At 36.7% G+C, this 26,360-nt stretch overlaps 2 protein-coding genes and 2 non-coding genes across 7 annotated transcripts; 2 read left to right on the top strand and 2 right to left on the bottom strand.

Annotated features, from left to right (window-relative positions):
* Positions 1-2,385: 2,385 nt before the first annotated feature.
* On the bottom strand, positions 2,386-2,458 carry TRNAA-AGC (transfer RNA alanine (anticodon AGC)). The gene has a single exon. It is a non-coding gene; the product is annotated as a tRNA-Ala (tRNA).
* A 1,136-nt stretch (positions 2,459-3,594) lies between these two features.
* Positions 3,595-20,818, bottom strand: Mccc1 (Methylcrotonoyl-CoA carboxylase 1). Of its 2 annotated transcripts, XM_076126054.1 has the most exons (15): positions 20,654-20,815; positions 20,382-20,540; positions 19,848-20,049; positions 19,074-19,291; positions 18,601-18,748; positions 13,888-14,025; positions 13,526-13,621; positions 13,038-13,221; positions 12,431-12,621; positions 10,273-10,404; positions 8,608-8,778; positions 8,190-8,313; positions 7,712-7,902; positions 7,230-7,367; positions 3,595-4,946 (listed from the first exon to the last, which is right to left on the bottom strand). In XM_076126054.1, the coding sequence occupies exons 2-15, from the start codon at positions 20,411-20,413 to the stop codon at positions 4,788-4,790; spliced, it is 2,124 nt and encodes a 707-aa protein (XP_075982169.1). In that variant the 5' UTR covers positions 20,414-20,540; positions 20,654-20,815; the 3' UTR covers positions 3,595-4,787. The 2 variants fall into 2 exon arrangements, with proteins under 2 accessions (XP_075982169.1, XP_075982161.1); XM_076126046.1 differs by having other exon boundaries at positions 20,382-20,818.
* Gen (XPG-like endonuclease) lies at positions 13,097-26,360 on the top strand. Of its 3 annotated transcripts, none has more exons than XM_076126025.1 (11): positions 13,097-13,237; positions 21,396-21,490; positions 21,688-21,895; positions 22,146-22,235; positions 22,616-22,769; positions 23,128-23,260; positions 23,584-23,745; positions 24,043-24,211; positions 24,454-24,598; positions 24,816-24,893; positions 25,201-26,360. In XM_076126025.1, the coding sequence occupies exons 3-11, from the start codon at positions 21,782-21,784 to the stop codon at positions 26,307-26,309; spliced, it is 2,154 nt and encodes a 717-aa protein (XP_075982140.1). In that variant the 5' UTR covers positions 13,097-13,237; positions 21,396-21,490; positions 21,688-21,781; the 3' UTR covers positions 26,310-26,360. The 3 variants fall into 3 exon arrangements, with proteins under 3 accessions (XP_075982140.1, XP_075982132.1, XP_075982150.1); XM_076126017.1 differs by lacking the exon at positions 13,097-13,237 and adding an exon at positions 21,105-21,316; XM_076126035.1 differs by lacking the exons at positions 13,097-13,237; positions 21,396-21,490 and having other exon boundaries at positions 21,754-21,895; positions 22,146-22,239.
* Positions 14,724-14,795, top strand: TRNAD-GUC (transfer RNA aspartic acid (anticodon GUC)). The gene has a single exon. It is a non-coding gene; the product is annotated as a tRNA-Asp (tRNA).

Consider the following 26,360-nt stretch of genomic DNA (forward strand, 5'->3'; position numbering starts at 1 on the left):
ATTGATCTTTGATTTACTTTCTTTGTTATTGATTAGATAGCCTTTGAACGCGGAAATTCCTAGACACATTAGAAAATGCATTGTTTCTTGTTTTAATCACTGCTTAGGTATTTCACAGGTTAACCACTGTTACCATAAGAGATAGACGAAACAAAAGGTTAGCAGTTAAGTATTTTTTTCATAAGTGCCTACAATTACTCAAAGACATATTATTTCCTAATAGACCGAACATTGTAATGATGGATATGTGATTAGTCCTTCGTTGTCCATCAACACGATAAAATAAAAAAAGCGGTTCAATTACGAGCGTCAATGTGTAAGCGTTATTAATATCGTTTTAATGACGATAACGATAAGCAAGGTCGTTAGTGTCGTTCCGACTACAAATTCTGGCATCGATTAGACAATGATATCAATTAAATAATTAGTGAACTTGTTTCTGTACATTACAACCGTCTAAGTAGATAACCTACATTATAAAGTACTTAGACAAACTGTTTACAAACGACTGTTACTTAGTAAACTTTCTCTTGCAGGCTAACATATTTTTCGTACGTAAGCAGTCGAAAACAAGTCTACGAATCCAATTCATGTGTTTCGCGTCTTCACATTCATAAATACGTCATAATACTCGCCGGTTGTGAATAGGTAGAACTTATACGTATTAGTCGTATTAGGTAGAATCATAGCTATCCGACTTGTTAGTACATCTGAGATGAATTCCGCTTAATATTCAATCACGCGATCGTTTGATTCGTTAGAAATAAAGATAATGCTTGCCCTAGTTTAACTTATGTTAAGCTTCCGGGATAAACGTAAGCGTAACCTACATACTGAGCTCGAGATACTTCAACACTCCCTAAAATAGTCACGACTAATCCGCATGCTAACATGTAAGTAGCATTCACTAGGTTTTTAAGACGATCATCAAACTTTGTGAAATTGTTTATGGAATATTTAGCTTCGAGGTGACTTTCTCAATGCTGAAGCTACAATTTACGTACAGCTACAAACGGGCTATAGCAGGTAGCAGATATGTAAAAAGTTGAACCATCTAATTGCCTGTGTCATTGGTAGATATAGTGTCCATATTGTGTGCCTTCTTTCCTATATATTTGTGTTTGTCATGCTTACGACATTACTATTAAAACTGGATATATAATACGACCGTATTTAAGATGTAATACCAACTACCAACCAGTATAATAAAGACAAAAGCGCTGGCTTGGGTGTAGCCGGTGTAGGTAGTTATTTCAAGGAAAGTTAAGATATTGACTAAGGATTTAGTGTTGTAACAAAGGAGAATGCCGCGCACCTTATCGGTGATATCCTTCATAAAGGTCAGATGTGTAATACCGGTGAGTACCTTGTACGGTAATGCAATGATTGGCAATGAATGAATGTCGAGGAACACTGATATCACATTCTGAAAAGATAGGTAGATAATTAATTACTTTATTGAATGTTTACATCTAACTAAATAACACGATTTTGTTAGTTTTTCCTACGTATAATACGTAAGAACAACAACATACGAAGTACAAAGATATTAGTTTTTTCCACATCTGTGGCGCTCGAAAAAATGTGGTGTAACAAGTTTCCGCGTAGCCGAGCAGATTGTAGACGACGAATAGTAGCGTAACGGTAACTAAGTATAATAAATAAAAAAGAGCATTGATATAAATAGCACAATGGGAACACATGTTTCAACAACCGCATGAGATAAGATGGCCTGTGAACGATCCACCGTCGACCAGAGAGACCGCGATTGACACCGATAACAGTGTTAGTAGTGTTAGTACATTGTCAATGATAACGGTGGTTTTACCTAAACATGTGGCTATCTGAGGCTAGCTGTAGCTTGGGTCGCGACCGTAGTTTGCGGTCCTGCGGCTTCTGATTGCTAACTTTCCCTTCTTTATCAATACTTTAGGGAAAACTACAGTAAGCACTTAGTTATCACGAATGTGCTAACTGCTATTTATATTAAGAATAATAATATAAGGAAGGATAAACAATAAGATAATTATACTGATATAATGTACTGGGGGAAACCGTCGACAATTACCTCAATTGCACCCGATATTGTTGATACTCGTTCTATATAAGTTTGACGTGTTTGTCCCTGATAAGATTTTATCATATTACATTGATTAACGTTTCATAACAGTTTTCATGTTTTACATTTTAAATAACACGCGGATACCTCAATTATTTAATCAATAGTTATAATTTTCCGTTAAAATGCAATTAAACAGTTAAGAAAACCGCTAAACAAATATTACAACTATTTATTTTAGTATATCTTTCCAATAAATATATAAAACTTTTATAAAGATATTTTATATTTAAAAATGAAAAACAAAAAGTAGCAATAGTCGCCTTTGGAGGCGCCGGGTATCGATCCCGGTACCTCTCGCATGCTAAGCGAGCGCTCTACCATCTGAGCTACGCCCCCGGTGGCGAATGAGGCGAAATTGTGATTCAGTTACCGAGCGTTACCGATTTTCCGTACCCGTTGTACATTTCGTTGTTTGGAAATGTTTACGTGTGATAGACGATATTAAAATAGTATTATGTTTTAAAACGCGTAATTAAACAATTCTAGGTAATTTCTAGGGAGGCCGTAATTTTGCGTCTCATCTACTGAGCAAGCTAGATTTTTTTATGGAACTTTTAGCTTTACAAATGTACAATTGAGGTAATTGTTGGTAGCTATTCATTTCGAGTAAATATTAAGATTTTTTTATGTTTTTAATAAACTGTTTTCTTTTATATTAACTTATACTTTTTATTTTTCCTACAGGTACATAACTTTTACCATTTAAGAATTAAAAAATCATTGAAAAGCGTGGCCTTTTAGGATAGGCATATATGTTTTACATAAAAGTATTTACTGTAAAAATTGTAAGTAGGCACTATTTTTTTTTTCTTGTATCCCCAACTCGAACTTGCCCAGCGTGGTGAACTCAAGGCCAAGCCCTCTTCGTGCTGGAGGAGAGCCTTGTCCAGCAATGGCACCCTAACGGGTAACAATCAAATGAAAATGTCACATTTGTACAGTTTTGAACATTGCAATACGGTTGCTAACCTACAAATATTTCAAAACGAATGGGCACCACAAATAGCTTTAACATTCAAACGACAAATTTTGTAACTAGGAAGTCATAAACACATATTTAAAAATCAACAACTCTCTGGTTACATGAACAACGAGTATTTATTATTAATTAATTAATTATGCGATAATTAAGATAGATACACTGCCTCGGTGACATGGTCAGTACTCAGTCGTGTATCTCTTTGCTAATCCGGAGGTCTCAAATTCGATTCCCGGGTAGGGTAAAGTACTATTGGTCTTTTCTTATTGATATTAGAATATTTATATATAGTAGCGTGGAGTTTGGTAACGTGCTCGGTATATAGCAATAGGCTAACCCCTGTTACACGGGACTAACTGTGGGTGCATTTCAAACACTCTGCCTACACCTTCGGGTATGACAGGTGTGATATTATGTATGTATGTATCTAATAATTACAATTAGTCTTTCATTATTTTGTAAATATTTGCTTTAAAATAAAACATGATTCAAGTCCAACATTTTTATTTGTAAAAAATACAACAACAATAAAAACATATAAAAATAGAATCCGATCCTATTTACGTAAAATATCAGGTTTGCATACACAAATAAGAGTGTTTGCAAAACAATTCACATGAACAATAATTGCAATTTATATAAACAATAAACAAATTACTTATATGAAAATAAACTTAAGAACGAACGCACAAAGATATGACCTTGATTACGTGTTATAATGTAATACAATAACCTTCCTTATTATTCATACAAAAACAATTGAAACTGTACGAATTGTAAACCTGGGAACAACACAGAACTGACCTTAAGAATTCACACATTTCTGGCAAAAAAATACAGCCAATATTATTTCTTTTTATCACCACGTGACTAGGTTTTACCGACACCTAAACAGAAGTCTGTTTTATTTATTTATTTATAGGAAAGCTTACGGACTAATATGACAATTTAGATTATAATATACCTACCTAGATATTATCCACTAAAAGTGTTGGAAAGTCGTAAGAACTCTTTCGATGTCATACCTTCTCGCTTTAGCGAAGAAAAGCTAAGATTTTGAGCAAACTAGATAATGTTATTTTCTTCAAAATAACACATGTTGCCTTTGTACTAAAGTACAAGTTACATTATTTTACAAAGAAATAATGAAAAAATCGATAAAATTATTGAACAAAAGGAGCTAACTTGTACGGAATGCTGAAAATGGGTGTAAGCCTATAAGTTTAAAGAAATAAATGCACCTAAAAGTCTTATAATTAAAAAAGCTAGATATGTTTTATTCTATTTGTAATCTTTTCAGCTAAATATTAGCCGATGTTATTTTACTACTTCATTTAGATGCCTTACCCATAAAAAGCAAAAAGGGATACAAAAATAAGCATTTCTTTAGAAGCTGAAATCATTAGCCTACTGTTGGCAAACGATAAGTTTCATATAACATTTTTTACTTTGTTTAGTAAAAAATATTTATTTATATTGTTTTTCAGGAACTTTATGTTATGTTATGTGTTTTTTTTTGGTATTGGCTAGGCACGTGGGCTTTGAGAAATCAGTCCTATCAAATACCAACAATAAGCTATTGAATCCGGCCATGAGTATAAAACAAAATTAAAAATAAACCATGGCCAATTTGAGACAAGTTTGTTCGAGGTCTTAATATTCTAAATCCGGCATTTCATTCGTCATTCAACTGTCTCCCTCAAGTAGCACAACTTGCGCGCCCTTGCCGACCGCGTCACCGATATTGAAGGGCGCAAGGCTGGCAATGACACCGTCCCGAGGAGACCGCACTACGTACTCCATCTTCATAGCTATCACCACGAACAATGGCTGGCCTTTCACTACCTGCAAGGATTACAAGTGAACTGAATAAAAAGTAAAAATAATGTTACCTTTGAAGTAGTTCGCCGTATTTTGTTTTGTTAGAAACAGTTTTTTTCATAAAAAATACTCTTGAACACACCCTTTTGTTGAACGGATAGACTTCGCTCTTCCCGTTTTATATGGCCTGAACAACTACATATTCTTTTTGGTATGCTCACTACCTTTCTTTAATTTTTTTACTACTCACTTTAGAGCATACAACCAGTTCTTTAGGCTCATTACAGAAAGACTCTTACTCAACCACTCTACAATTCTACTAAGAAAGTATCTAAAGATTGAAATAGTTCTAAGCTTAAAAACTTAACTCTTACCTTGACATATCAAAGGTATTATGAAAAGAGAAAAAGAAAACATTTATTTTGTGCAAATTACGAACTGAAAAGAAAGTCCCGTACGGATTTAATTACAGCAAAAATAAAATTCATACACATGGGCTACTAAAAATACATATAAATAGAAAAAAAAAATAACATACGGAAGAATAAGACGGAACACATAATATGACTATTTAACATTCAAATCATAATTCTAACCGAGGCACGCATGTACACGTTATCAATACATACTGCTATTATATTGCAATATTCTTACATAATATTATTAGACATACTTCTGTCACTAGGTGCAATTATTATTTATTATAGCGGTGACGTGAACTGAGTATTAAACGCTAGAAGATTTATGCCTGTGTGGTTTTGTTCTTGTCATACTTATATTTAATTTCATTGCAGTTGAATTATTTATAGATCAATATTCTGGATGTGTATGACAATTTATGATGTAAGAATATTGCAGGGATCGTAGCTACTGGTGTTATTTAACCCTTGCATGTTAGCATGGCAACAAGACGTGGTTTTATTAATGTGTGTATGTATGTACCAGTTATTGGAATAACGACTTCGTCTACGATAAACTTAAATATGTCGGAAATTCTTTGAATTTTTTTACAAGAAATAGTTACATTTTGTAATATGATTTCAATATTTGTAATTGTATAACAACTGCACCACTTCTAATGATACATGCATCTTTAGTAAGATAAACTTTCTTGGTTGCTATAGTTTTCTTTCTATTACCAGACATTAAACAGTTATTTAGAAATGACCGATTGATACAGAAAGTCTATCAAATAAAGCAAAATCACGGATATAACACTATTATTTTATTGAAATGCTTCAAGTTACAGTAACTAGATGATATCGTACATTCCATGCTATTTAACACTCAGACATAAACCTGTCTACTTATCCAATGGCGATCTTTGAATACAATCCTACATTAAATTTAATCATTATCCCCGACTATATTTGGACGCGGAATATTTGAATATATTGACTCGCAGATACATTGGCGTTAATAGCGATAACTCCACTTCCTTTAACATTAGCGTGATGTTAAATATACTAAAACCTTCCTCATGAACGAGGCTATTATACCCTAGAACATTATTTTCAAATCGGATCAGTAGTTTCAGAGATTATAGCGTTCAAACAAACGAACAAAATCCACAGCGTTAATGTTTTATAGATTCGCAGTTCTAATCTATCAGTACTAGGTATTGTTGTGGCCACGTAGCTCTACTTTGGCAGGCAAGAGTTCGTTAAACCATCATTATTTTTAGCCTAACTGTGATTTGTGGTCGTAGACGGAATGTATAAACTAGTGAAACCGGCTTCTAATATATGTATAGGACTTGTAACGCGCAAATGACGTTTTATTGAACACGTCATTATGTAACTCGCAGGATATTCGGACCCTAAAAAGTTTTAAATTTTAATACTAGATACAAGTCAGCTTTTTAACTTCCATAATATTTACAGTAGTTGAATTTTGTTTACAGCTACATTGAAAATTAATCAGTACAGTTCCTTAGCCGTACAATAGTATGGACAAAACTTTATTAATGGCAAAATTTGTGTTGCCAAGTCAAAGATGGCGAATGACAGAATTTTCTATGATGTTTCTGACTTGTGGTAGGCCAGGAATAACTAGCGTAAATTGAGACATACGCAAAACAATGAACGTGTTCTAACTTTAAAGGAAAACATCGAAATGCAACCTCGTTTACCAGTTTTTAACACAGCTCTTGAAGGTGTGCAAAGCACCCGCTAATTTAGAGGGTGGTGCTCTCCAATCCTTTCTCAATTCATGGAGGAGACCATTGCCCAACAGTGGGAAATTTATGAATTATATTTATCAATAAGGTATCCAGCCAACTACAGGGTATAATTCCTTCGAACTTACTTTATCTCCTTTACTGACGAGGATTCTCTCAAGTATCCCGGGTGTGGGAGACGAGGCGCTGTTGGCGGCCGCCGCCGCGTCCACGCCGCTCGCCGCCTGGTATTTAGGTCGAGGCAACTCCACTATTGTCTGACCGTTCTGTCAAATTAAAACATAATTCTGTAGGCGTTTCTTGGCGCCATCTTATTTAATTCTGAAATAGAATATTTTTTATAGATACACGTGGCTTCGCGTAATAGTGTCAACATAAACAGTTGAGTGTTGAGGTTTTTTTTTGTCTCAGTAACTGTTTCGCTTAGTTGTTTTTCTAGTGTATGTTGTTTTCTATTCAATCACACCAAAACCTCAAAACCGCGATTTTTATTAACCTTGACAGAGTTGTAGCTTATGTAACAGACCTGCATATAACGCTATAGGGATATAATATACGAAGACGGAGGCGGGTAAGATCAACTATCCCTCCACTGAATATAAACGTGTACCTCATCGTACACGTGCACTTGTTGTTCGTGCGTGAGTAGTCCCACGTTGGTGTTCTTGTCTCCGATGAGCGCGTGCAGTCGCAAGCCGCGCGGCGTGCTCTGCAGCGAGGCTTGTACGTCGTGCCACGGACCGTCCTTCACGCGCACTTTGTATGTGTCCGGGCCCGTGTGCTCTACCGATACTGATAGATCTATAAGGAAGAACATTAAGTAGAATAGTCGATTAAGTTAAAATTTACGGTTACATGTAAAATGTGAACACAAAATGATTGTGGTATGATATTGTCGTCTACAAATTTGACAAAAACAAATTTATGAGACTCTCATTTGATCTAAATGAAAATATAGACCCTGAGACGTGATAATGTCGTATTTCCATACCAAAAAGCGTTTCTGCTGTTTCATAAAGAGTACTTTATTTTGTCGAATAATATACCTACAAAGACGCATTAACAATGTGAATAGCCAATACACATACCTTTCTCATCAAATCGTAGTGGTATAGTCCTCTTTAACTGATAGTTTGGTCTCCACGCTTGAGGAGTAACTGCAATACCTTTCCAGCTGTCATCTGTGGTGTTGGATAACTGGCTACTGAGCAGCTGTAAAGATCCAAATAATAATCATAATTAATGTATTTGATGCAAAAGAAAAAATTAAAACATAAATATGTTTCATGTTTATTTTCGAGGCTGCTTGTCATTGCTTCAACAGTAACTTAATTTTGCAAAATAAGACTGCTAACATTTTTTTATACCTAATCCAAAATTACTTTATGCGCTCGTCTTAGTGACTGATAGACTATCTAAATAGATAAGCCACAGAAAATAAGAAGAAAGCAGCACAATAACATAATGAGCTATTGTAAGAAGAAGATAATTAGTTTTGATCCTTACATGTCCAAGTGCGGCTTGTATCGCTCGTTCCTCAGAGAGTACGGAGTCACTTTTGGGGAACAGTTCGTGTTCGTGTTGCGGGATGAACGCCGTGTGCACGTCGCCCGCTACGAACGCGCTCGCACCGCTCAGCCGTAGCAGGAAGTTCACGTTCGTTTCTAGACCTGCCACCTGAGAATAAAACGAACTTTATTGCTATATATCTTAGGTAATAAGATGTTGTGGGGTCTATCATACTTAAGTGTTTTTATTTGTTTCTGTGGCTTATAATAATGTCAATAATATTCCACAATATAACCCTTTGAAGGTTTGTACTGTGGAACATTTTTGCCAGTAAGATGCAAAGTGACCTTAAATTAGATTGTGCAAAATTATTACAGGTATTGACAGCGTCATGCAAGCAGTTTTCACAATATGACTTTTATAAGCAGTGATTACAGAATAGAACTATTTTGAATGACCTAAATGTTAAAGAAAAGTAATATGATTTTATTGTAGAAAGGAGTAGAGTAAATAATGTTTAATTTTATCACTAACAAAATAAACACATGGACTTATCTATACTAATATTATAAAGCTGAAGAGTTTGTTTGTTTGTTTGAACGCGCTAATCTCAGGAACTACTGGTCCGAATTGAAAAATTCTTTCAGTGTTAGATAGTCCATTTATCGAGGAAGGCTATAGGCTATATATCACCACGCTACGACCAATAGGAGCAAAACGGGAACAAATTTACCCACTGTCTCTTATGTGACGCAAGCGAAGTTGCGCGGGTCAGCTAGTTGTAAATATATTTAGAAATAATGATACGTAATTAAAATCGCATGTTAGTCAATACAAACGATTGTTTACATATAATATTCACGTGAGCCACAAGTCATCGTATCATTGAGAAACAGCGTGCAATCATGATAGTTTAATTAATAAATAATTATGTAATTGATGTAATCATTAGCTCTAGCTGTACGCAAGTAACAAGCGTAAACTGCGTATTCGCTACACTTGGCATTTGAAAACACGATACGTGCAATGTATTTTTAATATATTACTGTCGGTTAATACATAATAATATGTATGTATTAAATACTTTGGCGTTATTTCTCAATGTGTCTAACAAATAAGCGTGAATATTAAGGAATGTAGGGAATATTGTTATAGACAAATTTTACGAAACTCTTAAAACTGCGGCCGGTAAGTAAATGTATAAATCTTGAAATGTATGACCTGTTTAATAATGCAGACATGATGATGTTTGTGGCAATTTGTAGATCGTGCGTGGCAAATTGCGTTTAATCAGGTAAGCCACCCTAATATAAGGTCGGGAAAAAAGTCTTTTCGCATTATAGTACGTATGAACTTGCAATAAAATCTCTTTGGTTTCAAGAATCACAAATGAGTACACGGTTCATTAGGTTCCTTTCACTGAGCTCGTGAGGTACCCAAATATCGAGCTTTTTTGTGTAGAGAAAAGATTTTATTATAAGTTCATACATACTATAATGCGAAAAGACTTTTTCCCCGACCATATATTGCTAGCTATACTCGGAAAATTACAATCATGCGCACATAATATAGTCATTACTCTATGTAATACACATTTAACTATGACGTAGTTCGCAAGGTTGTATAGGTACCTCCTTAGATGATATCGAAATTAAATCGCACCTGGTATTCAGACAGCTTGGCTCTGGTCTTGGCGAGGGCTTCAGTGCGGTCGCGGCCCCATACCACGAGCTTGGCGATCATGGGGTCATAGTGCACTGACACTTCTTGGCCTTCCCGCACTCCGGTCTCCACCTACGGACATTATATTTATCAATTACTCAATTAGTACAGTAGTACGCTGTTGCATAGTATGACAATTAATGCTCGCCCCCTATATCGCTCATTTACGGCGAAATATTGATGTATTACATCTTTGCTTACACCTCCGAGTGTAACGGTGTGATATTGGTTATGTGTGGTACAAAATATGTGTGTAAATAGGCACCATATAACTACTAACTAAAACTTTTTTAGTTTTAGTATTGTTTTTGGGATTTAATCGATACTTAAGGTCTATTCTCTTTCTCATTTCAGGAGAAGAAACAATGTCCTTTTTTTTCTAGCAACGAGTCAAATAAATTTCTTTTCGACGTATTTTTCATTGAACTGAGAAACGTTGAAAATGTTTTATACCTAACGTATGAATGTGCATCGCAAAATACATATGCCATCAAAAACATTCTGTAAAAACCTCAAGTCTCGCCTTAAAAAGTTGTGAGATCTGTATAATACCAAGTCGATTAATCTATTTAGTCTCTACTTAAAGGACCTTCTGTCTTAAGTTATTACGTATATTATTATCAAGCCAATTAAAAAAAAATCCTTTAAAACAAATAGACCGACCTGGTCATCGCATGATTTGATTATTAGTATGTATCACACTAGACAGCACGACGAGAAGTTAATGCTCCTGAAATGTTAATGGCGAATTTGTGTTTTCTTGCGATGACCAAGTCGATCTATTTGTTTTAAAGGTATTTTTTTTAATTGGCATGATAATAACATACGTAATAACTTAAGACAGAAGGTCCTTTAAGTAGAGACTAAATAGATTAATCGACTTGGTATTATACAGATCTCACAACTTTTTACGGCGAGACTTGAGGTTTTTACAGAATGTTTTTGATGGCATCTCACTTCTTTTTGTAGAGCGAACATAAGTCCAATTTGTATGGAAAGACGTTATATTTTTTCATAATTCAACATATTTTCCTATGGGAATGTTGTTCAGTTTCATGGGCTAAACACCCTTACCCACCCTATACCCCCTCCGGTTATGCCTCATATAGTATGTAGCTATTTACACCTATTTATTTTATTTTCTACAGTAATAATAATTCTTTAACTGCAAATGTAACCTTGTAATCTTATACATTTATATGGGATTACAAAGTTATTGTTGCAGTTGGTGTATTTAGAAAACTGGACCGAAATTAGAAAATATTGGATTTTTCCCATGATTAAGACACTAAACCCTATTTGTATTCTAAATTTTAAGCTTCTAAGTCTGCTAGAAGTACCTTAGACTTTTGATGATCGGTGAGTCAGTGAGTCAGTGAATCAGTGAATCAGTGAGTGACAAAATTCAAAATTTTAACAAGTTGTCATTCTTAAACTACTGGTTCAAATTGACTGAAATTTTAAACATACCGTATTTATACAATGACTGATTAGTTGCTGAAAATCCAGGCTTCTTGTTTTATCCACAACGAAATTATAGGGGTGTCAAAAATAGCCCGAATTGCTTCGAGAAAAGGATGTTACGGCCGTGCCGCTTTTTTTTTGCTCGACTTGCGGGGGCACTTCCGTGCCCCCAGATTAGTGCATAAGTTCCGCACAGCGCGTGTTGAGATGTGTTGCCAATAGTTTAATAGTGTATGACGCATTAACCGGACAAGTGCAGCGCGTAGGAACAGGTGACATTGGTGACAACAACATACTATAGGTTTAAACGTAGGTATATCAATGTGTTGATCGTGTAAATCAAATATTTGTATAGGAAAATGTATGTGAATCGTTTCCGCCATATATTGATGACCGAATATAATATGTTTTCGTTTCTCAAGTTTCCTACTACTATTAAATTCATATAACAATTCACACTCACATCTATGTTTTCTAAAAAGTCGAAATAGTCGTCGTGAGTATGTTAAAGTGATCCGTCGTACAACAGGATATGTACTAGGCTAACCTGTACAAGTAATAATCATCAATTCTTGATTTTGTTGTTTTAAAAAGAGCTATTAATTTGAGTGGTAGTCTAAATCGCGATACTTACTCTGACGAACTGTTCGGGCTCCGGCTGCGTGAGTCGGTGCAGCGTCCCGGCGCGGGGCAGGAAGCCGGCGCGCGGCTCCTCGGCGTAGATGCGGCACTCCACCGCGTGCCCGCGACGAACTATCTGCTCCTGGGACAGAGGCAGCTGCTCGCCGGCTGCCACGCGGAGCTGCCATTCTACCAAGTCCGTACCTGTTATGTCAAATTAGTTGATTATTCTAGCCTTTAAATCGGGCCTGTAGGACTTTGTTTATAGCGTTCATCATCTGTGTGTGGTGTGTGTCCTACTCTTTATTCTGTCTCTCTCATAGCCCTGTGTCTCGGATAACACGATAAACAGCCTAAAGCATCAAGTACATAAGTCCGGACAGTTATTACGAATTCCTATATATAAATTAACTTAAAAATAACTTTTTGGCTAGAACCGGGATTTGAATTTGAGACCTCTGCAGTCCCATACATTATTAACTATGCTACAAAGGCACGTTAAATAAATAATAAACAACACAGAAATAAAATATTTTCCCCCAAAATAAGTAAGAAGGTACCTACTAGGATTTATAATCATTCAGATTATAAATCTTAATAATGATGTTAGAGAGTCATACCAGTGATCATCTCAGTGATGGGATGTTCGACCTGGAGCCGGGTGTTCATCTCCATGAAGTGGAACTCGTGCGTCTGTCGGTGCAGGATGAACTCCACGGTGCCGGCGCCCACGTAGCCCACGGCGCGGGCGGCGCGGACCGCTGCGTCGCCTATCGCACGGCGAGTCTCTTCTGATAACCCTGGCTGGAACAAAACATAGGTATTTTAATTTACTATAAAAGTGCTTTAAAAGTTATAGAACTACGTCTCTGAGGTACAGTGGTGGTGGACGCTACCAGTACGATGCAATGTGAGGTCGTGGGTTTCATTCCCACATAGAAAAATTATTGAGTGACTAACAAGTAAGTGTTTCGGGTCCGGTTGTACTTTGTGTTCGTTGTTTGTAGGTACTTTTGTACAAGTTCGTGCAGAAGAATAATTCGTAGTACGGGAGTAATCTTTAAAAAACACTATACGAGTTATTAAAATGTCAATTTCGGGTACATACAGCGGGTGCTTCCTCGATGATCTTCTGGTGACGTCTTTGAACTGAACAATCTCTCTCGAACAAGTGGACTGCATTACCGTGCATGTCGGCAAATACCTAAGAAAAAACGAATTACTTATAAATATTAATATAACAAAAAAGAACAAGTAGGTTCAACATTATAGTGCTTGGTTAATAAAGGCAGATGTGCGGAGCGCTACTAACTAGATTCTTTACGTAGGAATTTTTGCTGTCTGATACAGCAAGAAAACTGCGCATTTATAAACATCTCTATAACAATATCATACAGGACAGGATACAGGATCTAATGGCGCGTGATAACAAAATGAAGAGCTTAATTCAAATATATTAAAATACTTTACCTGCACTTCCACGTGCCTAGGATCTGTGATATACTGCTCTAGAAGCATATTATCATCTCCGAACGACTTCAAAGATTCACGTTTGGCTGATTCCAATTGTGGCAAGAAGTCCGCCTCTGTCATCGCTATTCTCATACCCTAGAAAAAAGTTAAGCAAGCAAGGACTTATATCATCATCATCATAATAAAGTATCCAGTATGTTTGGGAGTCGATTTAATAGCCTTAAAATGTTTCAACCTGAGTACGATGTAGATAATAAAAAATAGATTTTTCGATCATTTTAATTTACAAGGTATTATCTAATTATGTTAAAAATGAGCCACTTAAACTTACAGATTTTACTCATTTTAAGCTCATTAGGGACTTTTAAGACACCTATATCGTTTAATATCTTACAATAAGCACGTAAGAAGAAAAGGTAGGTTTTTGCCTTCCCTAGGTGACCTTAAAACTGCAATACTAAGTGCTGAATTTTCTTTAGCATCTAACAATAAACCCGCTAGTGCACTTAGCAACATATTCCAAAGTACAACATAGAATATATACTGACGCAAGTATATAAGTAGCGTCATAATTATCCCCGTGTAACCAATCTACACGAGTTTAGTCTACCGCATCTAAAGTGCAGCGGAATATTACTACGTCAATTGCATACTATGACATAAGTAGCATTGACGCATGTTTTGTGTGCTAAATGTGTTATGCACTATTGCATAATAACACTCGTGATCGCTATATCCGCAAAACATTGAACAGAACATTCTACGCGGATGAATAAGATTATAAAATCTGTTTGCGTATTTAGTAGTCTACAATTTTGCGCTTACTCAATAAGTCTTCGGTAGTATAGTGGTCAGTATCCCCGCCTGTCACGCGGGAGACCGGGGTTCGATTCCCCGCCGGAGAGAGTCTTTTTGGTGTTAATTATTTTGTTACCGACTTTTTTTGGTATGAAAAAACCTAGTTCGCGGCCGGTATGAAAAAAATCGGTGGTAAAATTTTTCTTATATTTCTTTACAAAACTACGCGTAGCGACATCATGTCGAGGTGTTAGCTCGGTAGAAATACTTTGTCAGTTAGTAATTCATTACTCGACACTGTTTTTGATACGGAAACGTCAAACTGGAAATGGACTGCTTTTATTTTTCCTAGTTTTAAATATAAATAATAATAATATATGGACTTGGAAGGCAATATTTTACGAGCCTACATTCCTTTTTTGTGAATATGTGCGGTTATTGTGGTGAATGCAATATAAAATGAAAAACTTTCCGACAATTCTTTGAGGATAATCTACAAGAGTAATATAATAGAGATATCCAAACAAATATATCTCCTTATCCTAACAAAACTAACAATATATACATCGATCCCGATGACAGGACGCCGCCGTCGGCGCCCTAGGCAACGGCAAGCGCCGTGGCGCCCCCCGTCCGCACCTGTCAGCGCTCCTTTTTGACAGAATATTATTTATGACTTTTATGTTTAGTTTTAAGTGAAATTTCTTTGTGTTTTTTGTGTTTTATATATATGCAAGGGACGTGCGGTCCTGGTGGTAGTGCGAAAGTAAGTGCCGGTCAACCTACTCCGTCGCGGAGTGATCTGGTGCGTTGTCCCCACTGTTCCCAGGCCCGGTTTTTCAAAGGTGAGAGGGGCTTGAAAGTACATTTTGGCAAAGTTCACAAGAACCAAGATGTACTTTCGGGCCCCCAATCTCTTAACAATACAGACTCTCCTCAAATTCCCTTATGGCAGAAACTATCAAAATTAAAACATTCGGTGCCGGTTTTAAAGCGAGTTCCTCGGGGTGCGAGGCCTGTCGTGGCCCAAAGTTTGGCGCGCTGTATAGGCCTTGTAATCCGAGAGAACTCGCTAACCGCCTGGGAGCAGTTATTAACCTTCCCATTTAGGACTCTACATGTTAAGAAAGACCAAAACACTCCTAATAGTTTGACAGCCAAAATTAAAGAAAATTGCCGACAAACGAGCCACTTTTTTGACACAAAATTTAATATAACCAATAATCATTCGGTCTTTCATTATGTAGAGTCCAAATTAGGGGAGGGTGATATTGCGGGTGCTTCGAGATTGCTCTTTAGTACGGATGTAGTGGCGCCTTGCTCTCCAGAGACACTCGCGGCTCTGCAGAGCAGGCACCCTACAGCCCCGGATGACCTCTCTTTCCCAGACCCTCCTGATCCTGACTGGGAGCATATCGTGGTAACGGCTAAGGACGTCCTCGCTGCCGTGTGCTCTTTCCGGAAGGGGTCCGCCGGCGGCCTCGACGGCCTGACACCACAACACCTAAAGGATCTGGTGTGCCCGGGCGCCGGGGAGGCCGGCGTTGCGCTTCTGAAGGAGCTCACGGCTTTAATCAACCTGATGCTCTCCGGCAGCGTGTGCGATGCCATCATTGATGTTCTGTACGGGGCCAATTTGTGCGCTCTGAGGAAGTCAGATGGTGGCATTCGCCCCGTTGCCGTGGGGTGTACCTATAGGCGTATGGCAGCCAAAATTTGTTGTAAATTTTACAGAGACGATTTGGCATCAAAATTCCAACCCCTTCAACTCGGTTTCGGTTCAAGAGGGGGTTGTGAGGCTGCTATACATGCCCTGAGGACGTACCTTCGTAGCAGTGAAGGAGAGGTCATCCTAAAGGTTGACCTCAAAAATGCTTTTAATTCAGTTAATAGGGACACCTTGCTGACCCAAGTAAAATCTGAAACCCCCAAAATTTATAAATTCGTTTGGCAATGTTATAGACATCCCTCAAAATTATTATATAAAGATAATCTTTTGGCATCTTCTGTTGGTTGTCAACAAGGTGACCCTCTCGGACCGGTCATCTTCAGTCTTTCTATTCACCCTATTATTCGGCAAATAAATTCCAAATTTAATGTTTGGTATTTGGATGATGGGACCTTGGGTGGCGATGTAGACACTGTTTTAAAAGATTTGGCTTTTCTAAGAGACAAATTCAGTTCAATCGGTCTGGATCTAAATTCTAACAAATGTGAATTATACATTATTAATCAGAACATAAATAAATCTTTGGCATTATCTAAATTTAACTCCTTGACACCAAATTTAAAAATTGTTGGGAACAGTTCTCTTCGCCTCCTTGGGGCTCCCATCTTGGAAGAAGGTTTCGTACCTTTTTTAGATGAAAAAACTCTAAATTTTAATGAAGTTTCGGATCGTCTTCTCAAAATTAACTTACAGTCGGCTTTTACTATTATTCGGTATTGTCTGTTCGTTCCTAAATTTACCCATGCCCTCAGATCCTCACCTTTTTGGCAGAACCTATCACCCCTTATTAAAATTGATAATGTCATTAAAAACATGTTGTGCAAAATTTTAAATGTGGCCCTGGACGACCGAGCATGTAGTCAAGCCTCTCTACCCATCCGCTTGGGTGGCCTCGGCGTCCGCAAAATTTCCGACATTAGTCTACCTGCGTTCTTGTCTTCGGTCCACGACACGGAAGAGTTAACCAGGAAAATTCTAATTCCTACACTGGTTGACTTTGAAGTGTCGTGCAAGACCGACGCTGTGAACGTTTGGAAGATGACCGCTCCGTCTACTGATTTACCCCGAAACCTGTCCTCCCAGAGACAGTGGGACGCGCCGCTCTGCGGGTTGGTTATAAAAAACCTTATCAATACTTCCTCCAATCCCGCCGAGCGTGCTCGCCTGTTGGCTGTGGGAGAGTGGGAATCGGGGCTTTGGCTTCAGGCACTCCCATCGTCCAACGTAGGCACGAAGTTGGACGATGCCACTTTTCGCATCGCCACTTGCCTGCGTTTAGGTGCTCCGAGTGTTTCTCCACATCGTTGTCACTGCGGGGAAGCTGTCGACCGTCTTGGGCACCATGGTCTTTCCTGCGGTAGGAGCTCTGGCCGTATACCCCGACACGCACACCTCAACGACATCATTCGCCGGTCTCTTGCCGCCGCTGGAATGCCAGCCATCTTAGAACCTAATGGGCTGGCGCGCGACGACGGGAAGAGGCCGGACGGTATGTCGTTGATGCCTTGGAGGATGGGACGGCCTTTGGTGTGGGATGCAACTTGCGTCGACACCCTTGCGCCGTCTCATCTTCTAAGGACGGCCAGTGCTGCTGGAGCTGCTGCTGCGGCTGCCGAAGACCTCAAGCGGCGCAAATACAGTAGTCTTGTTGGCGACTATGTGTTTGAGCCGTTTGGGGTCGAGACGCTGGGACCATGGGGCCCTAGCGCCCACTTACTCTTTAAGGACATTACCAAACGCCTGGTCGACAGTTCTCGTGACCAGAATGCTGGCTTTTTCTTGGGACAAAGATTGAGCATTGCCATACAACGTGGCAATGCTGCCAGCATTCTGGGAACGTTCCCGATTGACAGCGATGTGGAGGAGTACTACGACGCGTAGTGCGCTTCCCATGTTTTTTTTTTTTTCTCTTTTAATACTTGTTTCTTTTATTTATTTTTTATCTATTTGTATATATAGTAAGTTTATTGTTGTTAATTTAAAATGTAATTGTAAATATTAGGATATAAATAAATAAATAAATATTTAAAATCATTACTCGACGTGGTTCTATTATCAAATAATAGATGGCGCTATACACAAAATATCAACATTAGCCAACTTACTTTGTTCTTGGTTCTCAAATTATTTCGAATATGTATTCTGAACCAAAAATAATTTTGTTATAAAATGGGGTATTTTACCTTGCCGCCACCTCCACGGACAGCTTTGATCATAAGCGGGAAGCCGATCCTCTGTGCTTCGGCAGTTAATTTCTCAATGCTTTGCTCTTCTCCATGATAACCTTTTACAATAGGCACCCCAGCTGCTGACATTATCGCTTTTGAAGTACTGTAGTACAATGAATTAAATTATTGATCTATTATATTAAATATAACAAAATATATACCAATGTAAGTATGTGTAAGCACTTGTATGGAGTTATTGATAGATAACATAAAACCAAAAATAGTTTTATTTCTTCATACATTGTTAACTGCAAGTTAGCTGCTATGATGCTTTCAAAGGTTCAATTTTATTTCTGGTGCATTTGTATATAATAGTAATTTAAACTGACCAGAAGATAAAATTCACACCCTTTGAGCCGATAGCATAGGTAATGTTGATTACCTATAAAAACTGTATGGTTATTGATAGAAAAAGTTAGAAATACTACCTTTTAATGCCCATATCTCTAATAGCAGAAGGTGGTGGTCCAATGAACACTACATCCTCACTGGCACACTTTTCACAAAACTCTACATTCTCAGAAAGGAACCCATAGCCGGGATGTATAGCCTGACTGTTAGATTTCTTTGCCACCTCTAGAATTTTAGCCGCATTTAAGTAACTCTGTGTTGAGGGGGCTGGCCCAATGTGGTATGCTTCATCTGCCTGGAAATAGAAGAAATATTCCAGAAATTATTAATGTTTCTTTAATATTCATAGGCTGAAATCAAGGACTGTTGGGATTTTTCAAGCAATGTGGATAAACAAAACCTTGAACAATTACATTGGTTTATGTAGCTGTCAATGCCATGCACCTTTTTATTTAAATATCATGTCCCATTCAATAAGTTTTATTGGAAAAAGAAAAAAGTCATTACAAACTTGATTTCTGTAAGTGAAAGGTCAGCTTTATTTGTGTTGTTTATGTTATTCTTTTTCATTGGAAACACTTGTGTAGGTTACATAAAGAAACCAGAAAAATGATTTGTTTTCTTAGCTTTTTTACAACATGATAACACCAGTTTATCTTCTAAACATAATAAAGGCCACATCAATCAAGATACTCTTTATAACAAACAGATTTTTGATATAAACTATTCTAAAGTGACTCTAATGTAAATAACTACAAATGACTAATGCCTGGTTTTAACGCTATTGAACAGATAAACTACCACTAAATGTACCTCTCAAACCGGGGGTTAGTATATTAATTCAATCTCACCATTTCAACATGCATAGCATTTTTATCAGCATCAGAATACACAGCTACAGTTCTGACTCCTAACTTTTTGGCCGTTCTCATGACTCTGCATGCTATCTCTCCTCGGTTGGCAATGAGAACTTTGCTAATATCCCGCCTACGAACTTCTTCTCTGAGCTGCTGTGCATGGCTGAATCTTGCTTGATATTGCAAGCTTGGAACACTGAAAAATACATACACATTTCACTGTATAATGTGTGTAAGGTTATTTACTTAAAGTTTTATTACTTTTAAAGTTATGCTGTGAAAAAAAATTAAATAAAATACAAGAATTGAAGTTGTTAAATACAATAAGGGATTTTATTTCATAAGAACAACTAGCTCATTACAATACTGAAAATTTTAAAAATGATAATGCAAGACACTGGAAAATAAAGTAGGTACTAATGTAATCAAATTATTTAAGAGTTTTATACAAAAATTTTGCAACACCAATAAATTTGAATATAATTAATGACAATGACTTAAACTTATATGAAAAATAAAAGATCTTACCTATATTTAGAAAGAAATCTTAAATAAGACATGGTTACAGTATTACTGCCTGATACCAATTAAATCAGAGTTTCATAACTTATCGCCAAAGATAGTCCCAAATACGTGGTACGTTCGCAGATTACGCGAGTCGCCAGGCCCCTGCGCGGACTGATAACGCTGTGTAATGAACCGATCAACGTAATGATACTATCGCCGAAATAATTATCATATTCTTATCAACTCATTAGCAATTTTAAATACAAAGCTTATTATTCAATTTTGGTCTTTACTGTTTCTGTGAATTACAAATAAACGCTCAACAGAGTTAAATGTCACCATTGACTACTGAAATCATCAATGAATATTATTTAAATTACATCATTGAAAAGTTGAAAAACAAGATAAAACTTCGGTAAACAGGGTTTGTTTACGTTTTTGGGTTTATGTTGACTGCAGGATAGATGATAACAACTTATGCAAGTGGGAAGGAGACAGATAATTGTCAAAAGCGACATTGTTATATAGTTCGGAAACAAAATTAAAATGCAAAATATAATTCTATGCCCAATGTTAATTTTAAAATCAGTAACGCAGCTACCTTGGTATTTTACATATCAAATCACAAAATCCCTAATCAAGACAAATAATAATTATTTTTGGTACATATTATGTCCTAGTCGTAAATCGTGTAAGTATTTGCCTGTGTCGGTTGTTAGACGAAATGTTGATATTCACTAGACACTTGACAGAACATAGACAGAAGAGACTCTACTACTGTGAGCTGCAATATCAGAAGCAACGGACTCGATACAAATTTAAATTTTTATAAAGTTTCTTATTGTAATATTATGGTTGTGGTCATTGATATATAAAAATAGTGTTATAATATTATGGGTGTTAAAGGATTATGGGCTGTGTTAACCCCATACAGTGAGAAAAAATCGTTACATGAAGTGAGGACATTATAGTTTTGTATTTATTTATATTCTTGCTACTTTGTTATTATTATAACAACTTACTTTTTATTTAAAGATAAGAGGTGAAACTCTTGCAGTTGATCTATCAGGATGGGTGTGCGACAGTCAGAACGTTACAGAATATCATATTCAACCGAAATTGTATTTGAGGTAATCCTATTTACAAAATTATAATTTTGTTTCATTTAAAAGAAATTGATAAATAATTTTACCATATCTACATTTTCTTCTGTGTGGATGCGATCAAATTATGAGTTTATTGAAATTGTAATGCTTATTTATTTAAATTTTCTATTCAGGGTACCTACACATGAACCTTAATAATTCGTGAGTGATATTTTTTTCAGAAACCTGTTCTTCAGGACAGCATACCTAATACTGGCTGACATAAATCCAATATTTGTGCTGGAGGGTGATGCTCCTGAACTCAAAAGAGATGTGATGGCAGCTCGTAACCAGGTGCAGTTCCGTGGGGCAGCACCAAGGTCTGAGGCGGCTGTTAGCAAGAAAAGGCCTGATGTAGCTAGGAAGAGGTTCAAAAATGTTTTGAAAGAGGTAAGATCTACTGTCAACTTTAAGATACATTAGTAGTTCTAGAGTTTGTGTCCTAAAAATCCTGTGTTCATTAATTATGCACTGCATTATAATTAAACCATAAGATTTTTTAATTTTATGCCCTGCCTAGCTGTCACAAGGTCCTTTTCCTCCTCATAAGTGTGTATCTGTAAATACAGTTCAATTAATTATTTATTGTTATTTTTTAATCAGGTATTTTCTAACATAGTATTCTGTTTTATCTTTTTAGTGTGAGACATTATTGAAGTGCCTGGGAGTGAGATGCATTAAAGGACATGGAGAAGCTGAAGCAACATGTGCAACACTCAATGCACAGAATGTTTGTAAATATATTTCTCCTATTTTACCTAGAACTGTCTGAGTATTATAAATAAGGTTGCCAGATGTTCAGGATTTCCGGGATTGTCCTGGAATTTTGCATGTTGTCCCATTTGCAATGCTAAGGTTTGGATTATTCTTGAGTGATACTTGATTCAAACAAGACTATTTTATTTTTAAATGTTTCTGCATAGGTCAAGTCTTTATTGGTATTATTTAACAAAAAATGTATGTAGAATTAACATAATACATACAATTTTTGTGAGACAGAAATGTTTTTAAATAAAAATAATGATAACAAATATGGTATAAAAAACAACCTAACTTTATTTTTTATACATTGTTTGTATCACATGGTAATAGCACTTATTTCTGTTATAGTTGGTTGATGCAGTTGTGTCTCAAGACTCCGACTGTTTTGCGTACGGCGCTCGGCGTGTGTACCGCAACTTTAGCGTGTCGAACGCGGCCGGTGGAGGAGCCCTGCAAGGCTCCGTCGACTGCTATGATGCTGACAAGATGTACCAAAATAATGGCTAGTATAGTAAATAGTTTTATTATTGTTAGTTGATGCATACACTGAACACACGAAAGGCACCGTCTCGCCTGCACTTGTTGACGGCTTGATATCGGCGGTTTTATTTTAAAGTCTTTACAAATTGGTGAAAAGTATTCTTACCCTAAAATAAAAGGCCTGTGTGGAGCAATATCTTCTCTTCTAGTCTAGTCTGCATATTTTGAGTCTAGTTTTCTTTAAGTTTGAATTGTGTATTAAATTCGTATTCTATAGTAATTCTACGAATAAAATATTAAATTTCAAGGCTCTCCCGAAAATATTTGGGGTATCGTAATGGGGTCATTATGATATTCAAAAATAGGTAATTTATTCACAGGTTTCGGTCGTAAAAAGATGGTGGCACTGGCACTACTGTGTGGCTGTGATTATGGTGTTGGTGCGTGTGGCTCCTCAATAAACACAGCTGTATCATTTCTACATACCATTCCCGAGAACGACGTTATACCTAGGTCAGTAATTTATTCGTAGCCTGGCCTTCTCATATCATTTGTAGGGTAGAGTTGACATTATTGGAATTAAATGGAAAAATTCTGTTGTAAAAATACATACAAAAGCAACTTATACTTGCATCGTTATTTTTTAATGTATGTTATTTATAAATAGTTAGTTCGTCACAGTAGTTAATTTAAAAATATTTTTGTAAAATTATCTGGTTTGATTAATAGGCATTTGTCTTGTTATCATCTTCCTTTGTATCGATCATACTTTGCCTCTTCTTTTCTCTATTCTCTTCTTCTATCTTAATTAATAGTATAAGTTATATCTGTTGTAGATTGTTATCATGGGTGACGGACGTGGATCGCTACGAGGAGCAGAGTCGCTGGGTGGGCGCGCCGGGGCGCTGCGACCGCTGCGGACACTTCGGCCGCACGCACGGCAAGAGCGGCTGTCCCGTCTGCGTCACGCACCGCGGGTGCAACGACACTGGCCATAAGTAAATCATAAAATTAATATTTCTTATTTCCATCATTATATTATTAATGAGAAAGATTGCATGTTGTCATGTTTGTAACTCAATCATGTCTAAACTACTGAATGGATTTTGTTGTACTTTGGTACACAAACTGTTTATAACCTGGATAAACACGGACACATTTTACTACAGGGAATCTTTTTACGCAGGCGATGTCGTTTTGTGGTTCTGGCGGATTGAGTAGCGAGCATCCAAATTCTCGCTATTATTATATTACTATAGAAGTACTGTGTGTAAAACAGTCTTTTTTGGTTTTAGAACAAAAATATCTGAGGTAAAGCGTGAGTTGTCACTACGTAACAGAGCTTTGACTTGTGGCTCACCATTTCCCGAGCCTAAAGTTATGAAGGAGTTCCTAAACACGCCGCCTGAAGAAGTCGATTTGAACCGATTGAAGAATCCTATACCGAGTTTAATACAGTTTGTGGTAAGATCATAATACATCATTTAAAACAAAAATTGTATGAATTAAGTGCTTTTACAGACTCTTTTATATTTTTTACCTCATAGCTTGTTATTGGTTAAGCCAAGTTGATGACTCTTGTGTATTTTTATTTTAAAGCTGGTACAAATTTTTGAGGAAAGTTCGATTGTACTTAGTGTTTGCAGTTTGAACTAGTTTCTATAGCATTTGTTAAAGGAAGGTAATTAAAGTGCTTTAATTTACAGAAATTAATGACACACAAGTTGGATTGGTCAGAGAGATATTGTGTTGAGAAGTTCTTGCCTCTGCTAACGAAATGGCACCTACAAGATAATGTCCCTAGCAGAACCATAAGAGCAACGAATATCAAGAAAAAGAGGAATCCGAGAGGTCAGTTCAAAATTCTAATGAATTAAATGTCATAAATAATTGCACGTTATACCTGAAGATGAAAGCAGAGGTGTATGAAATACACCCCGCGTTTCGCTATTAACAATGTTAGTCATGTAATGGGGAGCCAGCCTATTTCCACATACATTGTACCTATATCCTTATATTAGATCATGTATCACTTTGTATTGGTAACTAACGTAAACAATTGTTGTAGGTGTACCGAGTTATGAAGTGGTGTGGGGAGACATTGACAGATTGTATGCAGAACTAATTCCTGATGACCAGTTTGACGGTATGATAAAGTTTATGTCAACACTGTATTATTTTAAGTGGCTCTAAGATTAGAACTAAGTTATATTTGTAAAAAAAGTGATTGAGTGTTAAAGATCTTATAACATACCGTTGTTCATGGCACGACCACATACCGTGGTTGCAGGCTGACTAAGTCTCTCAGTGTAACTCAGTTAGCCTGCGGCCGTAACATAAAACATTTCCAGGTAAAATGCATGCATGTTCGCGTTAACTGCCGTATTATATTACAATTATAAATTTACGTCAAAGTTTAAAAGTTATCATGACATGAAAGTTGATATTTACAGAAGATGAAGATCCCTTAGTAGCTTGGACAACAGTTGAAAGGCAAGATCTCATGCGAAAATACTATCCAGATATTGTGGAGGCATATGAAGAGTCTATCAAGAAGCCCCCTAAGGAGAAGAAGACTAGAGCGCGTAAGAAGAAAGAGCCCGATAATCCTGACAAACCGAAACGAAAGTACAATAGAAAACCGAAAAATGTTGCAGAAGTACTGCAAGAATCTATGAAAGCGGCTGAACCAAACTCCAGCGTATTGAACGTCAGTGTCCCCGTCAATAAATTAAAAAGAAAGATTAAAAATAATACCAAGAAAGGTCAGAAAACAATAACCAGTTTTATAGCTAGTAAGAAGAGAAGAACCAGTAAGAAACTCATGCAGTCTCTAGGACAGAGCTTTAAAAACTTATCCTTACATTGTGATGAAGATATGAATCCTGTGGTTAAGAATGATTATTTAGATGATTTGTTTGACGCAAAAGAAAATATAAATGTTAATAATGTTCCATCGTCAAATGTACCTAATTTCGAGCTTGATGGCAATCATTATTTAAGTATGTTAAGTAAAACAGATGATGATGGCCTTGATCTATCGGATATTATCGACAAAATTGTCAAAAGACCGACCGAAACCAAAACTGCAAAAGTACAAAATAATTTAGTTAAACTCGTTTTTGATAAATACTCCACACCTAAGAAAATAAGCAATAGGAAATCAATACTGAATGAGGTTCATAATAACTGTTCGACGCCCAACGATAGTCCCATTGCAAAAAGAAAGTTTAGATTTAGTATGAATAGCCCCGTGCAGAAAAGTAATTTCAACTCGACGCCTAACAATAGCCTTGTTGGAAAAAGTAAATTTCGATTCAGTACGAACAGTCCGATTCATAAAAATGACTTTGAAGTATTTAAAAATAGTTCAATTAGAAAGAGTAGTTTTAATGTGGGCAGTTGTAATAATTCAGTGATCGGTAAGGCTAATACGAGTTATTTCTTCGACAAGCTGACAGAAGATGGCGACGCGTTCGAAATGTCGCTTGAACATAAAAGCGCCGTGGTTATACATTTAGATTCCACAGTTGATTATAGTTTACCAGATGTTCGTTTATAATATTAAGTTCCATTGATTTATTTGTTTAATATACTTAAATTTTATTACAAA

This window comes from Anticarsia gemmatalis, chromosome 2 (genome assembly GCF_050436995.1).
Source record: "Anticarsia gemmatalis isolate Benzon Research Colony breed Stoneville strain chromosome 2, ilAntGemm2 primary, whole genome shotgun sequence".
NCBI classification, from domain to species: Eukaryota; Metazoa; Arthropoda; class Insecta; order Lepidoptera; family Erebidae; genus Anticarsia; species Anticarsia gemmatalis.